Raw genomic sequence first — 18,501 nt, forward strand, 5'->3', positions numbered from 1 at the left:
AGTTAAGGTTACTGAGGAGCGCAGACTCAATTTCAGCTCAGCCGGTTCCCGCGAAAGCCCAGGTAGTCATCTGCAGCCAAGCCCAGGGCGCCGCCTTGGAGCCCCAGCCGCAGGCTGTGCCGGCGTGAGCTCTTCCCGGCTAGAGGCAACGGGAGGCGCTGAGCGGGAGGGGCCTCCGCAGGCCTCGTCCCTCCCACAGCAAGCCCCGCCCACTAGCCGTAGGCCCCGCCTCTGCGCCCGCCTCCCCAGCTCCCCGCCCTCTGCCCAATCCGCAGCACTCTCGGCCCAGCGGAGCCGGCGCTTGTGTGGCCGGCCGGTGGCGGCCGAGGGGGACCCGAGCGAGCTGCGGCGCCCGCCGACCGACCGGGGACCTGCGCGGCTCGGGAACGCGCCCTGTCGCTATTGTCTCCGGGCCGCACGGGCTCGCGCCGCCTGGACGGCGATTCCCCTCCTCTTCCTCCGGGAGGGCAGGATCCAAGAGCGCCAAGCCGGGCTGGCTGGAGGAGGTGGCCGCGGAGGCGGAGGGAGGAGCGTTACTCCCCGGTCGCGACTGCTTCTCCTCCGGCCGAGGCTGCGGCTGCGGCTGCCGCTGCCCTCAAAGAAGCGGCGGGTCCCGGGTTCCTGGCCATGGAGAGGAGATCCGCACGCGGGGACTCCAGGAGCTCCTCTCCGGCTCCTCGGGCCACCGCGTAGACACCTGAGTAGACCACCGACGCCAGGAGGGGGAGGGGAAGGTAAGGCTCCGCTGGTCGCGGGTCCCCAGCCCCGCCTCCTTGGCCCCGAGGGCACCGACCCGGCTCGCGCACCTTGGCGTCCCGGAGGCCTGGCCGTCCCTGCCCTGGCCCTTTTGCCGAGAAGCCCCACATCCTGTGGGTCCCAGCGTCAGGCGCCTCTCTCCGCACGCGCCCCCAGACTCAACGTTCTTCCAGGAAAAGGGGCTCCTTGGGAATCAGGGCTTGATCCCTTTTTCGATCCCTTTGCGTTCCTGGAGAGGGTAACAATGGACTTTTTAAAGTCGGTGTGAACAGCCCTAAACTTTCTGGAGAGGCTGCGTGGAGGATTCGGACTGCAGTGGAAGATGGGTGGAATGTGCATTGTGGAGCCTTGGCGTCCGCAAGCGCGCGCTTGTGTAAAGTTTGTGGGGGGGATCTTTGTCTCCTATTCCCCTGAGTTAACTGTGACCCTGCTCCTTGTAGTAATTCGAGGCTTCAGGATCTGGGCATCGTTAAAATTGGGCACCAGTTTTAGCACAGGACTCCACTCCCTACATTTCCCCGCAGGTCCTGGCAGAGAATGCGGTTCTCCTGCGAGTGCCCCGAGGTGCTGCACTTTATACTACTGACTACTCTCCAGCAATAAAACCAAGCTCCTGCCTTGCCTGCATACCCTCTGCTGCGGTTGGATGTTTGTCACCAGACCTCTCTCTGGAGCGGAAACACCTCGCTTAAATCCTCCGCTTAAAGTTAGGAAAACAGACATTGATATATGTCTCCTTTCATCAGCATTGGGGTTAAAGATAGAGAGCCTAGTATTTTAGGGACTTCTGTTCAGCTCCACTCACGGTCTTGGACGCCCTTGTGCCAATGATGTAGTGTGATGCTGCTGCACAGTCGCACATGTTGAAGGTGTGCCTATGTCTTGAGAGCTCTTGCCAGTGAGAAGAGCATTTAGAAGGAGACAAGGCTGGAAAAAAGTTCCGAGGGAGGCCTGAATCCCCACTGCAGCCAGCCTATCTGTTGGAAGTGGCTGCAAACCCGAATACATACAATTATATATATATATATCCCTGGAGATTAAGGAAGCTTGAACCTTCAGCACTGGTCTAGGTGTCCTACTCAGGTGTGTTGCTCATTATCTGTCGAAGAATTCTTTTGAGTTTGCATTCTTAGGGGAAGCAGAATGTGCTCCCAGCATGCTGTTCATTTCATAAATAGAGGACCACTTGCAATGGTGGTTTCTCCTGCCTTTGAATAACTCGCCTTAGTTATATATATATGTGCTCTAGAATCAAAGGAGGTTGTGGGATGGAGCTGGAAATTTGTCTTCTGACTTATCTGATTTTTGTCCTTACAGGACAGAAAATTAAGGTTAGAAGTGAATTCTGATTCGTCACCTGTTCTCTCTCTGCCTGTGGATGAGAGTAAGCTGAGAAGTGTGTTGAGTGTGTATGTATATCTGTGTGTGTGTGTGTGTGTGTGTGTGTGTGTGTGTGTGTGTACAAGACATTAGGATAGAAATTCTTCCTTGGGCTCCTATGAAGTTCTGTGCAATTGTCTGAGGAAGGTCTGCTTTCTCCATCCAGCCTACAACTAGTAGATTTCCTGAAGCGTGAGAATCACATGAAAGCTGAATGTGGCAACACCCCGGTTCTGCTCTAGGAGGCACAGCCAAGCCTGCCCTCACAGCTACCAAGAAAATGGGCAAAGTGAAGTGGGCTTCTGGGCCATTATGACATTGAAAGGATACATACCACTTACTAGTTATGTGCCTCCGAGCAAGCTTCTGAAACAGAAAGATGAGCCACATTTCAGAAAGAGAAAACCAAAATCACTGTTGGATTTATAGATTGAGACCTACATTTATAAATGTCTATACATTATAAAGTACGCTAAAATACTTAGTAGTAATGCACCCATCTGTCCATCTGCCACAGATCCATTAACTGACGCCTTATAAATCACTCACCATGTGCCAGACATTCTGGAAGACTCTCAGCATGCTCTGTGGCGCTTTCTGTTAGTGGGAGGAGGAAGTGAAGGAGTGGCTACAGATGGGGAAGCCAGAGGGCAGGGGATCCCTGTGTGTTTTCCATGGACAGAGACAGTGAGACTGCAGCTGGGGACCCAAGCAGAACCCTAAGATCTTGTCAGCGTGTGAGTGGAGACTCACTGTGCCTGTGCTTTAGGAGGAAGTACTTCCTGGAGATTGGCAGTTTCTGAAACGATTTGTTAAATCAGATAAAATAGTAGAGACTGAAAACTGGCGTTAAGAAGGGCCACTTTTTTTTCCTCTGTAGTTTTTTGAGACAGGTCCTCACTGTATAGCCTAGGCTGGCCTCTCATTTCCACAGCCGCCGTGACTGTCTGGGTTACTGGCCTGCCGATACACCCAGAAAAATTGAAGGTGAGAAGTCAGTCAGGCTTGGGTCTGAAAGAAGGCTTTGGCAGTTGATAACAGTTTACCACCGGGCAAATCCCTAAATTTCTTCATCTTTGAGATAAGTTTTATAATGCTTGTTTAATCTACTGGAGAAAATTAAATTTGCAATTGATATGAAAATGACTGAGTTAACACTCTCAACCCAAAGGTACTTTATACTGTAGTTTTAAACAAGCTATAAATAAATAACTATAAATTATGGCTTAATCAGACTGGCCTTCGCGATAGGTTTCTATTTATTGGCTCTTTTCAGGTGGAAGCAGGTGTCTGGGACTGCCGCCTGCTGCTCTTCTGTGAGGTGCCTCCCTGTCAAAGCATCTACCCTTCTTCCCACTCACAGGAAATCTTCTTACTGGCTCTGGCTTGTGAGCATGGATTAGAGGGATGGGCGGTCTGGATGCGGCATCACTCAAGAGGGCCTTGTCTGAGTTTGTATCCCAAGCTAGCTAGCTCCCTTCTACTTCACTGTCCCAACAGGTCAACATAGGAATCGGGTGGGGGGGGGGGGTAGCTGTCTCTGAGACTTTTATTTTCCCCATTTGTAAAGAGGTATACTTTTCATCGCGACTGTTAAATGCTCTTCTAATGGCAGCTGTTGTCAGGGGAAACGTGAAACTGTAAGCAGTACTTGCTTAAGTTCTCCACTGGAAATGTGCCCTGGCCAGCTCCTGTGTGATCAGTATAGAAGCAACACTCTTCCTTAAGAGCGGCACAGAGGCCTCCTTGCTGTAAAAAGAGGAGGTTTAGCCCTCGGCGGTTTTGGAGGACCACCTCTGAAAGGGAGGTGAGGGAGGATTCAAGGGCGGAAATGCCTCGCTCGAGCTGTGCTATATCTTCACCTATGGACATTCTAAGCTCTGAATAATGTTGATTAGATAAGACCAGGGAGGTAGTGCCCGTACCGGCCCCTGCAGCCCCCACCCCCAGGAGGACGGCTAAAGTGACTGCGGTCACAGGCTCCCTTTTCGAGCGATGGGGGGGTATGAGGGCAGCTGTCTCTGCCAGAGTCTTCTCTTCCCATCTTCCGGAGAATTGATCTGGAGAATAATAGGTTAGCCTAGGGATAAGCTGAACCAATATGCAAAATAAGGGGGGCAGAGGGATTATTTAAATGAAGAGAAATGCATGGTGTTAGGCCATCAGTACAGGCCTACCAAGTATCATTGGCAGGGAGAAGATATCCAGACTTAAGGGAAGTACTTAGGTTGTCTGTGACATTGCAAAGTGGTTGATAAACAGGGGGAATGATAGCGCCTCGGGTGACAAGGCAGCGGCCTGAGCCCATAACTTGGGAGAGTGTAAGGCGAGATGTGGGTGGCTGTTGCCATCGACAATCATGTGGGTCAGTGGTTAGGGAGAAATCTAAATCAACAGCCACTCCTTCATAAAATGGTGGGGCAGAATGATAGCAAAGCCAGCAGGAGTCAACCAAATCAGGCTTGGAGGTATTAAGTACCTGGTAGGTTTTTGTGATAAGGGTGGTAATCATATCTTTGGTAGTTGGTGAGGGAGGTGGGAACATGGGAGAAAAACCCGTGGATGTCTGAGATGTATTGGTTGTTGCTGAGAAGAGAGTTGGGACCGATGGCAACAGCATTAGGGGAATTAACGGGCTGTTTTAAAAGTTTAATGATAAAGGTGACGCCTGTATCTCTTCCTTACTAATATAGGCGAAAGCCCCAAATGAGACTATCCTCCCAGGCTGGGGTGGGTGGGGAGAGAAGCAGCAAAGCCACTTCACCACTGACCAGACACTGTGGCCGCCACCGCAGCCACCGCAGCCACCGCACCGTTTTAATGGAGCGCTCGAGCTGGCTGGGCTCTTTCTGCCCAGGCGAAGGAGCCGCAGAGAGGTGCCGCTCTCATTCTGCTGTCCTCCCGGCTCCCTCTCCCCTCCGCCTTTCACCGAGCGCGCACACACACACACACACACACACACACACACACACACACACACCCTGCACACCGCACACCTCACACCCTGCCAGAGCTGCTGGCTGCCCTCCCTTTTTTCAGCATTTTCAGCAATCTTCCCTTCTTGGGGAAACCAGTTACAACAGTCCTCTAAGTGACTAAAGAATTTTATGAAGTCCTTTTTCACCAACCCTATCCCTCGTGTCTGGAGGGCATCTTTAACGCCCTTTAGGAACAAGTCCTGAGAAGTTCCCTGCCCCATGGTGAAGTCTATAGCTCAGACTCACCTCGTCCTTCCCGCTTTCCCCTGGATCACCAGGACGCCGAGTCGGGCGGTCTCGACAGGCGAATCGCTTCAAATCTCCACCAGACGTCTGGACTTTCCTGGAGAAGGACGTTCAACTCCCCACGAGGCGAGGGTCGAGCCCCAACGTTGGGTGCCAGATGCCCCGGCCAGCAGGGTTTCAACGGGGGCGACCCACCTGTGGGAGCGAATGAAAGAGACAGGGGACACAAGAGACAAACAGCAAGACAAGATTCTGATCAAGCTGCCAATCTTTATTTCTCTCTGCAAGGCTTATATAGCATAGGAGGGGAGGGGGCAGGAAGTAGGGAAGGGGAAGAGACGTGGAAGGCGTGCAAGACGTGGGAGACGTGCAGGTTGTGCAACTGCAAGATGTCGGCTAAGGTCACTGGTCAGGGGCCATTTGTTCTGTTGCTAGCTACCTGACCATGGAATACTCTTTACATTCAGTTGCCATGGCACCTGATTGTGGAATGTTCTTATCTTTGGGAGCCTCCCGTTAGTAAACAGGTGTTACTGCTCTGGAGAAGAGCAGTGGGCTTATGACTTGTTCTCTGGCTTAGCTAGTTCTTTCCATGGTTCATGTTTGGTTCCTGAAATCTTGGTCCCTAACAGAAATGGACATGAGGCCAGCTGATATTTTATAAATTGCTTTTGATGGAAATCCAAACTCAGATATTTAAAGTATAAAGTTAAATGTGGCTTTTTTTTGGGTGATGTGGATGGGATTGAGGGTGTTGGATACTGCTGTCTATGCCGAATCCCGGCCTGTGGTTCCAGGGGAGCCTAAAAATAATTATAAAGCAAGGAAGTGGGGATCCGAGAGGCTCACTAATTAGGTAAGGTCATGTAGTAAATTGATGGCTGAGCAGGGACAAGAACCCCTTTGTTCTTCTGTCCAGACGGTAATTTCCCCACCTCCCCTATTTATTCTTTTATTCCATTTTGCTTTCGTTGGCAGTTAGTATTTAAGTGTTTAAATAGTTTCACTTGGGCTTAGAAACTCATTGTACCCAAGTTTAAAAGGTAGACCCATGTCTTTTCATCTCCCATATTTATTTATGCATGATATGGTGCATGTAGTAGGTGATATTTGTGATACATTTCTGTCAAATAAGGAACTTCATGTAACAATGTTAGCTTTACTAGCATTTTCTCTAGACAGGATGCAGATTTGCAATATTGTAGAAGTACACTTTTATCTGAGAAGCAAGTTCCTGGAAACAGACATTTTTGTGAATCACAGAATAAAGGCATGCTAGGGATAGTATGGGTGTTCTTTTTTTTTTTCCTCTTTGCTCATTTTGAGAAACTTTTCATACTGGTTGTCAAAAACTATGTTCAGCAAATATTTTATTGCAGTTTTAGACTAGGCAAGGCACATGGCATCTTATAGATAAGGGAAGCATAGGCTCTTAAGTAAAAAAAGTAAAACAGACCCAGAAACTGTAATTATTCTCTCCTTACAAATTAGTCTTTTGATCTCTGAGACAAACCTGTTTTGAAATTCCCTCTGTAGACAGATTTGTAGCAAGACATTGTCTTTACAAGGTGGAAAATGGTGACCTTTTTACATGCCAAGACTGCTTCTTAGTTTGGACAGTAGGCAGAAGTAAAGTTGTACTTAACTAGAGCTTTTGTTGTTGTTTGTTTGAGATAGTGTCTCAAGTAGCTCAGGCTGGCCTTGAATTTGTATACAGCAAAGGATAATCTTGAACTCCGTGTCTGCCTCCTTCCACCTGTCACTTGGATGAGAATTTTATGCTACACAGGTTGCTGAGGAGTGATTGTGGTCGTAGCTTTAGTGTACTATAGTTTTTGCACTGTGTAGAAGTACTATTGGGGTATGGTTGCTGGAAGGAATTGCAGTTTAAGACAATTCATATTGAGCCGCTGAGAAAGGATTGTCCTTATCAACTCTGAGTTTGATGAAATATCTGTTTTTAAAATGTGAATTGGTGTTTTGCCATAGGTATTGAGTCCCCTGAAACTGGAGTTACAGACAGGTGTGAGCTGCCATGTAGGTTCTGGGGATTGAATCCTGGTCCTCTGGAAGAGCAGGCAGTGCTCTGGAGAGCCAGCTCTCCAGCCCCTTAATGAAATATCTTAAAACACACAACCTACTGTACCACAAACTGCGTGTCTTCTTGGTCAGATCTAGATACTGAGTCTCTTGAGTGAACCAGTTATTGATTTGGAAGCTTTTACTTAGTTATTGGCTTTCATTTTGGAGGCTGGAAGCCTTCAGTATTTTATTGGTTTTGGCTATTTGTTCCAATACTCTTTGCCAAAGAATGAATATTTGGCAAGTATGAATTAGTAGCAGAAAAAAATGGCTACATCCCATTTCAGAAGAAATGAGAAAAATTCATCATGGGTGTCTTTTCTTTGGAAATGCCACTACTATACAGCCAACTTTGTTGATTGACTATGAAGTCCTATATGAAGCTTCAAAGATTGTACTCAACAAGTTAAAGATGTGACTTGAATTGCTCAATGGGAATGCACTGATAACCACTCCCCAGCCACCGTATACCATAATCAAATATAAATAAAGGCTGTTCATGGTGAGGAGCTAGCACTGTGAACTGTGAAAGGAAATGGGATGTATTTGAAGGTCTAGCTCACAAGGCCAAATGTAGACCTAAAGCCATTTTCACCAGGGTCAGCCAGGAGCTAACTTCCTAGCTGCCCAGTTACCACCATGCTATCTTTCCTTGATTTGGAATCTTCTAGTCGTTTTTGTTTTCGTTGCTCTTGTTACTGAGTCTGGGACATCTGGGCTGGTCATACTTCTCAGGTTTTCAGCCCTCCCTTGTTTAGCTGTTCAAAGTTCAGCCACTATCTTGCTCATGGGAGAAGCAACTCCAGGGTACCAGGCATTCGGTCTTGGTGACAAGGTGTGTAACATGGCTGCTTTGCTTGGCTGAGGTTTCACATGGTCTGGGAGAAGATGGAGTATGCCTTGTAGTTTGACTTAGAACTTACCTGCAGGTGACATCATGCCTTCAGGATCCAAAGACTACGAGAGACTTCTTGGGTCTGCCATTTCCCCAATACCTCGGTTGTTGTTGAGTGGTGCGCTGTTGTCAGTGTCAGAGCTCAGAGGTGGCTGTTAGTGCACACTCACAAGGTAAGGGAGTTGGCAGGAGAGGTGGCTGTTAGTGCACACTAACAAGGTAAGGGAGTTGGCAGGAGTGGTCTACATTTGGGTGAGCCAGTTTGATGGGGCTTTTAGGAAACACAGTGTGTTGTATTCATGGAAATTGAATGAGATTGTGTAAATTCAGATCTACCAAACTGGTTTCTTTGTCCTACCACGAACTGTTGTTACATGTTGACTTGCATTATCTCCCCACTACCCTTAGCTTAGCGCTAGACTTGGAGCTTCTTGATTGGAGGGCCATCTATGCATGTGCAGGCATGTCTGCATGCTGTGCACATGAGAGAGAGGGAGAGAGAGAGAGAGAGAGAGAGAGAGAGAGAGAGAGAGAGAGAAAGTAAATGTGTATGTTGTAACCACCGTGTCTCTATTGTGAGGCACAACCCTTGTGTCAAGAGATGGTGGTGCACACTTTAAGTCCAGGCAGATGGATCTCTGTTGAGGCCACCTTGTTTACATAATGAATTCCCGGACAGCCAAGCTACATAGAGAAACCATGTCTCAAAAAACAAACACAAACAAAGGAATTTGTTCTTGTGTTCTCTGATTAGAAAGCTTCTTTTGGGGGCAAAGGTATACATGGGTCCTGGTCCCATGATTGAGTAGCCTGGATCATTTCAATTTGGGCATCTTTAATAATTGTCCTTGATTTGAAAGCCAGGCCACACATAGTCTTTATTCTGTGAGTCATAGCATTTCGGTGTCAGTGTGTCACTAGACCATGACCTTTTGGCTCGTCTGCTTAATCAAGCACACCTCTTCTTTTAGCCTTTTCCCTACCTTTCAGCTCTACTGACATAACTCCCTTCCCCACCCCTGTCTTCTTAGACAACATTTTAAAGGGTTGTCCCTGACGGTCTGCAGAGAATGCAACCCGCCAAGGCAGGCCCCTGGCAGCCCTGCCCTTTGCTGTATTAATTCAATTAGCCTCCTCCAGGTCAGACCCCAGCTTTGGGTTTGTCTTTGGAAGGTCAGCTGCAAGGGGCTGACGTATGGGAGCCTCCTTTGTGGGCCTCTGCACAGCCATCTGTCACTGTCAGCAGGTTGGAAGCCTCTCTGTGTCTTTCTAGCCAATGGGGAACAAGGGTGAGGGGAGGGTGGGAACTGGCCTAAGGAGCTTTGGAAGGGGGGAAGGAGCTTTTTAAGAGAATGGATGGTGGTGGGCGGGACTCTGAAGAAGAGTAAGGGGATAAAAAGAAACAGCCGAGGGGAGAGCCAAGATGCAAAAGACTCTTCCCCTTTGTCTAATTCTTCAGATTGAGGAACTTTTGAGGTCTGTCAGAAGTAGGAACCACACAATATACATTCATGGATCTGCTTGGCTTTTATTAGGGATTTGTGAATGGCGGCAGCTCTCACACTTGGGAAAGGGAGAACAGGGGCCTCGGTAGGGTATAGGAAGAAGGAAACAGAAGTCAGTCAAAACTGACTGGCTCGACTCTGCCTACGGCAGGCTCTTGTTTCCTGTGCACTGCAGCAGGAGGGTCCCTCTCACTGCAAGGGCTCAGGTAGACTGCAAGGTCTCTGGATTCAGGGGACGTTTTTGTTTTGAGACCTGTTGTTCTCCTTCTTTGAATTACAGGTTGATTATGTGGCATTGAACATGAGTGACTGGATTCAGTTTGGTTTGGTCTGGTCTCTTCATCCTATTGAAGGAGCTTATTCTAGAAGAATACCATTCATAATTGACAGCCACACTCTACCTGTGTGCTCTGCTCCCTTTTGCTTTCTTTCTGCTTGGACAAGTGGTACTAGCTAGATTTGTTGCTCCCTCAACCCCTCACTCTAGATAGGCAGTATTTTTCCTAACACTGGGGTGATGGTGTAACTTAGCCTTTAGCATGTTTCAGCTATTGAGGACTTAGGGTTGGGCTGTTTAGTATATTTATTATTAGACGCTTCCTCATATGGTGTGATGAACAGGGACATAAGAATTAATTAAAATGCTTAAGGGTTACTTTTACAGTTAGAAAGTATTCACTTGGCTGACTTTTGGTCTCAGACATTTGTAAATATTGGGTTTTTTTTTAATTTTTAAAGATTTACTTATTTTGTATTATGAATATTTTGTTTACATGTATTGTTTGTGCACCACATGCATGCCTCGTGCCCAGGCAGGTCATAAGAAGGAATCATATCCCTGGAACTGGAGTTAGAGATGGTTGTGAGCAGTCACCATGTGGGTGCTGAGAATTGAACTCAGGTCCTCTGCAAGAACAACATATTCTCTTAATCACTGGGCCACCTCTCCAGCCCCCAAATATCCTTTCTATGAGGGGGTCTGTGTCTGACCAGACTATTACAGTATAACTTGCTAAGGACGTACTCAGTGAAATTGTACCTAGGTTGCTAATTTCACTAGGAGCACTTACTGTTTTAAATGTAAGTACTTAGTTGTTATATTGTTTTTTAGGGCAGCCTCTCATTATTTCTAATTTTTGTTTTTTAAGTGCTTACTATATCCTGACTAGTTTTCTAGGACAGTATAACTTAATTGAAAAGTGATTTTTGGAGTAGGAAGAGTAATTTTAAATAAAAATACTTTTTCCAGTGTAAATGATTAGTGGTAGTGATTTTTTTATTTCTTTCTTTTTCTTTTTTCTTTTTTTTAAGTGCACTTGGTCTTTTTAGGGTTGGATATTTGAAAGATCTCTTATATTTTCCCTGTATTGTATGTTAATATTCTTAGTATATTTTAGAGGAGTTTTTGGTGGCAAGGAAGATAATGTGAATACTGCTTAGTATTTAATTTTGGTGATATTTGTCCTATGTATTGATGGAGTGGAGAAAACAGATGGGGATATAAAATAAGTAGTTTCTGAATCCCTGTCCTTTATTTCATGGGGGGATTTGTAGTCAGAGCCCATCTCTTCCCCTTGCACCCAGGAACCTTGACCTGGTACACAGTCAGGTCACTTCAGACAGGATCACTCTAGGCAAACTAGTTGCAATGGAAGTCAGCTGAGGTTTCAAAGCCAGGCAGTTGCAGGGATCGTGACATACCCTGATGTTGAGACTGGGCCGAAACGGCACGGATGCAGAGGTGGCGGAGCCTGGTGTATGTAGTGCAGTCCTTGTGGTAGCGGTCCATATGGGCTGGAGGGCCTGCAGTTCTCTGGGGTGTGCTCATTCAAATTGGAGATCTCAGAGGAAAGTGCACATAACTCTTTCAGCCTGCTGTTTTCTTCCAAGTAGCCATTATATGTATAGACGTGGGATTCATGTTGAATTCCTCACAGTGGTTACTTTGGAAAAACGTATTTTATACTGTATGCTTTGGGAATACAGTGTATAATATGTATTTCCCTAAACTACATCTACACATTCCCCTTTCCAAACTCTCCATTCCACAGAAATCTATATGTGTTCAAATACAAAATTTTTTATGACATTGATGATATTTAAGTATATACTTGGAAGTTTGAGAAATGAAAGGGCCTAAAAAGTCCCTGGGTGCTGTTTATTTCTTTTCTCTCTCTCTTTCTCTCTCTCTCTCTCTCTCTCTCTCTCTCTCTCTCTCTCTCTCTCTCCCTCTCTCCTCTCTCCCTCTCTCCCTCTCTCCCTTCTCTCTCCTCTCTCTCCTCTCTCTCCTCTCTCTCTCCTCTCTCTCTCCTCTCTCTCCCCTTCTCCCTTCCCCCCTCTGTCTCTGAGACAGGGTTTCTCTGTGTAGCCCTGGTTGTCCTGGGACTCAGGCTGTAAGCCAGGCTGGCCTCAGACTCACAGAGCCCCACCTGCCTCTGCCTCCTAGTGCTGGGATTAGAGGTGTGCGCCACCACTGGCTTTAAGTGCATTTCTTACTAAACAGTCTTGTGTGTTCAAGCCTGAGCTCATTGTTTAGCAGCAGGCACAATCTATATAAAGAAAAATTAAATGAGTCACCTAACATCATCCCTTTAAACTAAACCAAAGTACAAACTTGAAAGTCACTTTGATGTTATTCCCTGACATGTCTCTTTCTAAGACAGGAAGTTGGGAATATAGAATCTTAATTGGAAATTCAAAGCAGCTGGGAGCCAACAGCTTGATTGGGTCAGAAGTTCAGATGACTATAGTAGAATATATTTGCTTTTATAATTTGTGTACACCTCTTTTCCAGAATATTTTACTTTTTGTTGTATGTTTTTACATTTTAGACACAACAGTGATTACATTGTGAAGATTTTCTAAGATCTTAATAAAAGATTTAATGAGTCTCGCCAGATTTAATGAGTTACACAGACATTCTTAGAAGCAAAGATTGTTGACCATTCAGTTTATTGTTTTTCAAAAATTACTACCTTGCTTGGGAAATCTTTGATTAGACTATGCTGATATCTTGGCTGTTTGTAGAAGCCTAAAATTTGCATTTAAAAATAGATTCTCTTCCAGAGGTCCTGAGTTCAGTTCCCAGCACCCACATGGAAGCTCACAACTATCTACAGTGGGATCTGATGCTCTCTTCTGTCATGCAGGCACATATGCAGACAGAGCACTCATAACCAAAAAACAAACAAAACCAAAAAAAGTAGATTCTCTTTAAAATCAAAGGAGGAACCAGCCAGTGGTGGCACGTCTTTAATCCCAGCACCAAAAAAAAAAAAAAAAAAAAAAAAAAAGTTATAGGAGGAACTTGAAAGAGTATAAACAAGGCAAAAGGATTGCATTTTTTTTTTTTTTTTTCTCCTTGAGACAGGGTTTCTCTGTGTAGCCTTGGATGTCCTGGGTCTCACGCAGGCTTGGCTTTAGACTCACACAGATCTGCCTGCCTCTGCCCCCTGAGTGCTGGGATTAAAGGTGTGCACCACTACCCCTGGCTTTTGGATTCTAATTGAGTGTTCAGAATGATTGGGTGTGTGCATGTCTGATGAAGGACAGTGGGTAGAAGGGCTGGGTGGATTTAGGAGACTAATGATACAGAACGGGAGCACAGTGTCCTCCATCACTCTGTGATAGGCACCTGTAGTGTGCATCTGGTGTCTCCGCATGGAGGACTTTCCCTTTGATCCATCTCATCATTTCTTCCTGTCAACAAAAAGTTGAAGGGAAGGATTTCCATTTTATTTTTCTTGGTGTCTACATCGTTTCATGCCGTGTGATTGACACCATTATAGCACATTGGGAAAGGGTAACGTTAGCCAGCTGGTTTAATCAGCCTATTAGTCAGCAAGCTTCAGGTCAGAACCACATTTTGTAGTAGTTAAACAAGAACTGACTTTTTTCTCTTGAAATAATAGTCTTAATTTCTCCCAATGCAGTCAGTGACACAGATTAGTGAAGTTTCTCAGAGCCCCAAGAATACTGAAGTAATAGAAAATTCCTGTGGGGAGTGGGGGCACAGGGAGAAAAGACGAGGAGAGATGTGAAGAGAGAAAAATAGAGAAATCTGTAGTTTAACGGATTTTCTGGGATGAAACTTAACGCAAAATCAGATTTTTACCCATCCCTTTTCCTTCAAGTATGTGTGTGTGTGCATGTGTATATATACACGGAATAAATATGTGCCCTATTATACTTGGAACACACACATACACACACCTGTACATTTTTAAAGGCTACTATGGCACAGCACAGCCCCTGAAATAAGCAAGCCATCCACAGTGGGATTACTCAAGTCTTTCATGTAGAGATCAGATGTTAATTCCACAGTTTTTAAACTTTAATTTTTGGTGTTTAATGATATTTCACAAGTCCCTGAAATAATTATAAGTGTTTACTTATATGATGACTTAAAAGTACTTGCTCAGAAGACTTGGTAATAAGTTAAACAAGACTGGTAATGCCGGCCCACATGGTTAAAGCGAAACTCGAGGCTCCCGTAAAACCCATATTACGCCTGATGCTCACACTGAAGCTAGAATACCAGAGGGAACTTCAGTGCCTTTTCGATACAGGATTTTCAGGATTAAATAGCTGTTGTTGAGGGTTTGGGAAGCTGAAAACATTTTGGCAGTATTTCCTGCCTGAATTTTGCCGTATCTTCCAAAGAAGTGATTTAAAACTGAGTTTGGGAGCTAGATTTCTTGAGGATGCTGCAAAGCTTTTGTCTGACCCCCGGCATTGCGCTGAAGACAGTGTCAGCACCGCTGTCTCCTAAATTAGTGAGACATCATTTTCATGAATAATTTAGATCCCTAAGTAGCAATCAATATTTTTTAAACTAATGTATTCATAGTACCGTGTCTAGAGTAAATCCATCAATGTGAAATGAAACCTGAAGGAAACATGTTTGTTTTACAATTTTAATGATTTTTATGAATTGAAAATAAGATTTTTTTTTTTTTTTGCGTTGTTTATTCTAAAATATCATGGAAGTACTATTTCACTTTTGAGGACAAGAATGGTGGCTCATTTTCAGTTTTCAGCCAGTGGGCTAATGGATTCAGAAGGATTCATTTATGGCAGATGCCTTCTGAGTTTTCTTGTGAAGTTGCCATTTTGTGACATTGAGGACATGTTATTCTGTTATTTCCAGTAGATTGGTGATTCCTCGGGGCCTCTCACTGCTTTTTATTTTATTTTTTATTTTTTGTGGCTACATCTGGTGTGAAATATTATCCCCCAAAAGGGCTCTTCAGCTTGATAAATAACGCCAGCCTTCTCACCCCGAGACAATGAGGCAGAAGGATTGAAGCTCTAGGGGCGTCGACCCCATCCCTTTCACAGCAGATCATGGCAGTTGTGTCCCCTCCCAGTGAACCTGGCACTGAGGAACATCGGCTCTATCCCTTTCTTTGTTAATGGATGGCTTTTTTTCTTCTTGTCACACTGTGCTTAGCTGTGTTCGTTGTTTGAGTCTGCTGTGTGGCACATCCAGCAGTTTCTTCAATAGCACCTTGGATGGCAGTGTTTTTTCTTTGTCTTAAGTGTAAGCTTCAACTAAATAATGCCTTTAAGCTTCATCTTAACAATGGCTTTTATTCACACATCGAGCTCCAGGGACCGAATCATTTTGACAGACACACTGACTGGGATAATGGTCTTTGCCTCATGTAAACTCATGACCAATTCCTGATTAGACTTCCTTTGTGCTCCCTATTCATTTCCATGTCATTTGGGTCCTGGAAATACTTACTAGTGGGCCATTTTATGTTTAATGGGTTTGCTGATTATTTGGAGGCTCCCTGCACAACTAAGTTCTTCTTTATTTGGTAGTAGACATGGGAAATTTATTGTGAGGGTATTGGATGCAGTCAGGTGACTTGGGATGCTCTGGTTGTTAAGCAAAGAATGTAATGGGTGAGGTTGGGTATCATATTTCTGAAGCTGTTAAGCACATCACAGTTATCAACAGTTACTGTAGCAAGACATTATATGGTAGAGCTAGCTGGCTCTTCCCTTCCTCCCCCTTCCCTTCTGTATTCTTTCCCTCCTGCCCCTCCCCACACATACACACTAAATTAACAGTTTCATCCCCAACTTGTTCAGCAGGGCCTTTGTGTGTGGCAGTTTTTCTCAGCTTAAAAAAAAAAAAAAAAAATCATGTATGGTTAGTCGGCTGAACTTATTCATGGAAGAGGATAGAGATGAACATGCTATTTGAGGGCTGTTAGGTTCTGATTATGCCCTCACAAACTGTGAAGAGGCCAATCTTTAGAACAGGTGCCGGGGCTAGTGTGGGGCTCGGCTTTTTCATAAACAAAATGGGGATAATGGTGCCTACTTGTAGATTTGTTTGAGGGTTACATAATAAGTTCCAGCCCTCCCTGGTCTAAAGAACCCTGTCTCAAAACAAAGTTTTAAAGCCATTACAGTGTAAAACCTTGTTTTCCTTTTCACAGTGACAAGGTATCATGTATGCCGCTGGTTCCAGGGGACACTCCCCTGCTTTCCTGCAACCTCAAAACGGAAACGGCCATCGCTCACCTGGTTATGTTCCTGGCAAGGTGGTTCCCTTACGTCCTCCTCCTCCTCCAAAGAACCACGCTTCAGCCAAATTGACCTCCACCAGCCAAGAAGCCCCAGCAACCTTTGCTTTCTCCCCGGAGGAGCAGCAAACGTCCAGGGAGAACCAGAAGCAGAAGAGACACAAGAACACCTTCATCTGCTTCGCAATAACCAGCTTTTCGTTTTTTGTGGCGCTTGCAGTCATTTTGGGAATATCCTCAAAATATGCTCCAGATGGTATGTACTGCGTGCCCATGCATATGTGTGTGCGTGCACATAGAGCATGTGTGTGTGTGCACATAGAGCATAGTCTAAAAGAAGAGCTAAGGAGAGGAAGTAGAATACTTTTTTTTTTTTTTTTTAAGAATAAAACCTTGTGTTGCTTAGGCTGGCTCTAACTACGTAATCCACAGGTAGGATGAGGTGTAACGTCTTGTGAATGAGAGCAGTTGTTTGAGGAATCTGTGGGAAACTAGATGGGAAGGCTTGGCTTTCTTAGCATTTTTGGCTCCCCACTGTGTCTCAGGGTTCAAGTTGTTCTTGGAGCATCTCTTAAAATGCTCTTTACTAATTTGTGTGAGTGCAGGATTGTACTTTGTGGGAGCTGTGAGTTCTGGATTGCAATACGTTTATTTGGTCGTACGTATAGTGATAAAGTGGACTTCATTTTAAAAAACCAACAAGTGACTAAAAAAAAAACTGTTTTGTGATATGAAATAGGCTTGATAAACAGTGTAACAATTTTTAAATACTTTTGAGTTATGGAGTATATCCTTAAAAGAAACTTCTGTCCATGTGTGTGAATTGATGTATTTGTCCAGTCCTACCCATTCTGTTCATAGCTAAATATCATATAGGGAGTTTTAATTTCTTAAATGATATTTGTTTGTCAAGAAGTCAGGTCAGAAATTTAATGATCAGTGCTGAGGAGGTAATTCAGCTGGTGAGGATCTGAGTTTAGTTTCCCAAAACCTACAAGGGGTAGGACAGTGGCCCACGACCTCGTTGAGCTCTAGGGGCTCCCATACCTTCTTCTGGTTTCATTGGACTCCTGCATACACATGACATACATTCACAAACAAACACACATAAATAAAAATTTTTTAAAAAAGGTCTTAAAAATAAACAAGGGTTGGGGATTTAGCTCAGTGGTAGAGCACTTGCCTAGCATGCACAAGGCCCTGGGTTCAACCCTCAGCTCAAACAAAACAAAAGAAAACAAAACAAAACAAAACTTGATATGTTTGAATGTGTTTGTAATCCAGCACTGGGAAAGCGGGACTAGAAAGATTCCTGACTCTGAATGGAGCCAACCTAGCCTGACTGAGGGGTGACTCTCTGGGTTGCTCTCATCTCCACATGCATGACCCACTCCCCACTCCTCAGGTACGAGTGCACACACACACACACACACACACACACACACACACACACACACACACACGGGAGGGAGAGAGAGAGAGAGAATGAGAGAATGAATTTATTTAATGGTAATACACTTTATTTTGATTGGATTTGGAGAAACATGTTGCCTGTCAGCTTCAGTGTGTTTTCAATAAACAGTAGGGATTTTGTCAATTTAAAGTCCTGGAGGAAGTAGTTACTAACATTTCTAAAAGAATAAACGGGGTAAGAGAGAGGAGCTTGTCCACATCTTTGTTGGCCACACTGGGAATTTATAACGTTGATTTCCCTTGCATGTAGTACTCACTTTCTATTCCAGGTTCCAAACACAATAACCAAGTTCTGATTCACATTTTCCAAATAATCGTCAGGAGCGGGAAGCCAGGCTAGTGGGAAATCAGAGCTGCAATCTGTGGCTTTCCTTGGCATTTTCTTAGTCCATCTAAAACACTGGGCTGCAGATGTGGGTCTTGAGTCAGTGCTCTTTAGTTCCACATGCTGGCAGTGCAAGTGGAGATGATGGCTGGGAAGATCTAGGGAGCTGGAGGGTTTTCTGGTCAGCTTCACTGTGGCTTTTGCTCTTACGAAGGAACTTACTCCACAAGTGGGCTAGCCTAGGAGATGGGGCTGGCTGAGTTGATTTTAATGATTTCTGCACATCCTACATCTTCTCATTTAAGAATATTTTACTGGA

At 45.1% G+C, this 18,501-nt stretch overlaps 1 protein-coding gene across 2 annotated transcripts in view; it reads left to right on the plus strand.

Annotated features, from left to right (window-relative positions):
• Positions 1-259: 259 nt before the first annotated feature.
• Cemip2 (cell migration inducing hyaluronidase 2) overlaps positions 260-18,501 on the plus strand; it is an 82,742-nt gene continuing 64,500 nt past the window's right edge. For both annotated transcript variants that reach the window (XM_036207518.1, XM_036207526.1), the window contains exons 1-2: positions 260-734; positions 16,298-16,640. In XM_036207518.1, coding sequence (XP_036063411.1) covers positions 16,310-16,640 — 331 coding nt within the window. In that variant the 5' untranslated portion in view covers positions 260-734; positions 16,298-16,309. The remainder of the gene's footprint in view (positions 735-16,297; positions 16,641-18,501) is intronic.

This window comes from Onychomys torridus, chromosome 1, assembly GCF_903995425.1.
Source record: "Onychomys torridus chromosome 1, mOncTor1.1, whole genome shotgun sequence".
NCBI lineage: Eukaryota > Metazoa > Chordata > Mammalia > Rodentia > Cricetidae > Onychomys > Onychomys torridus.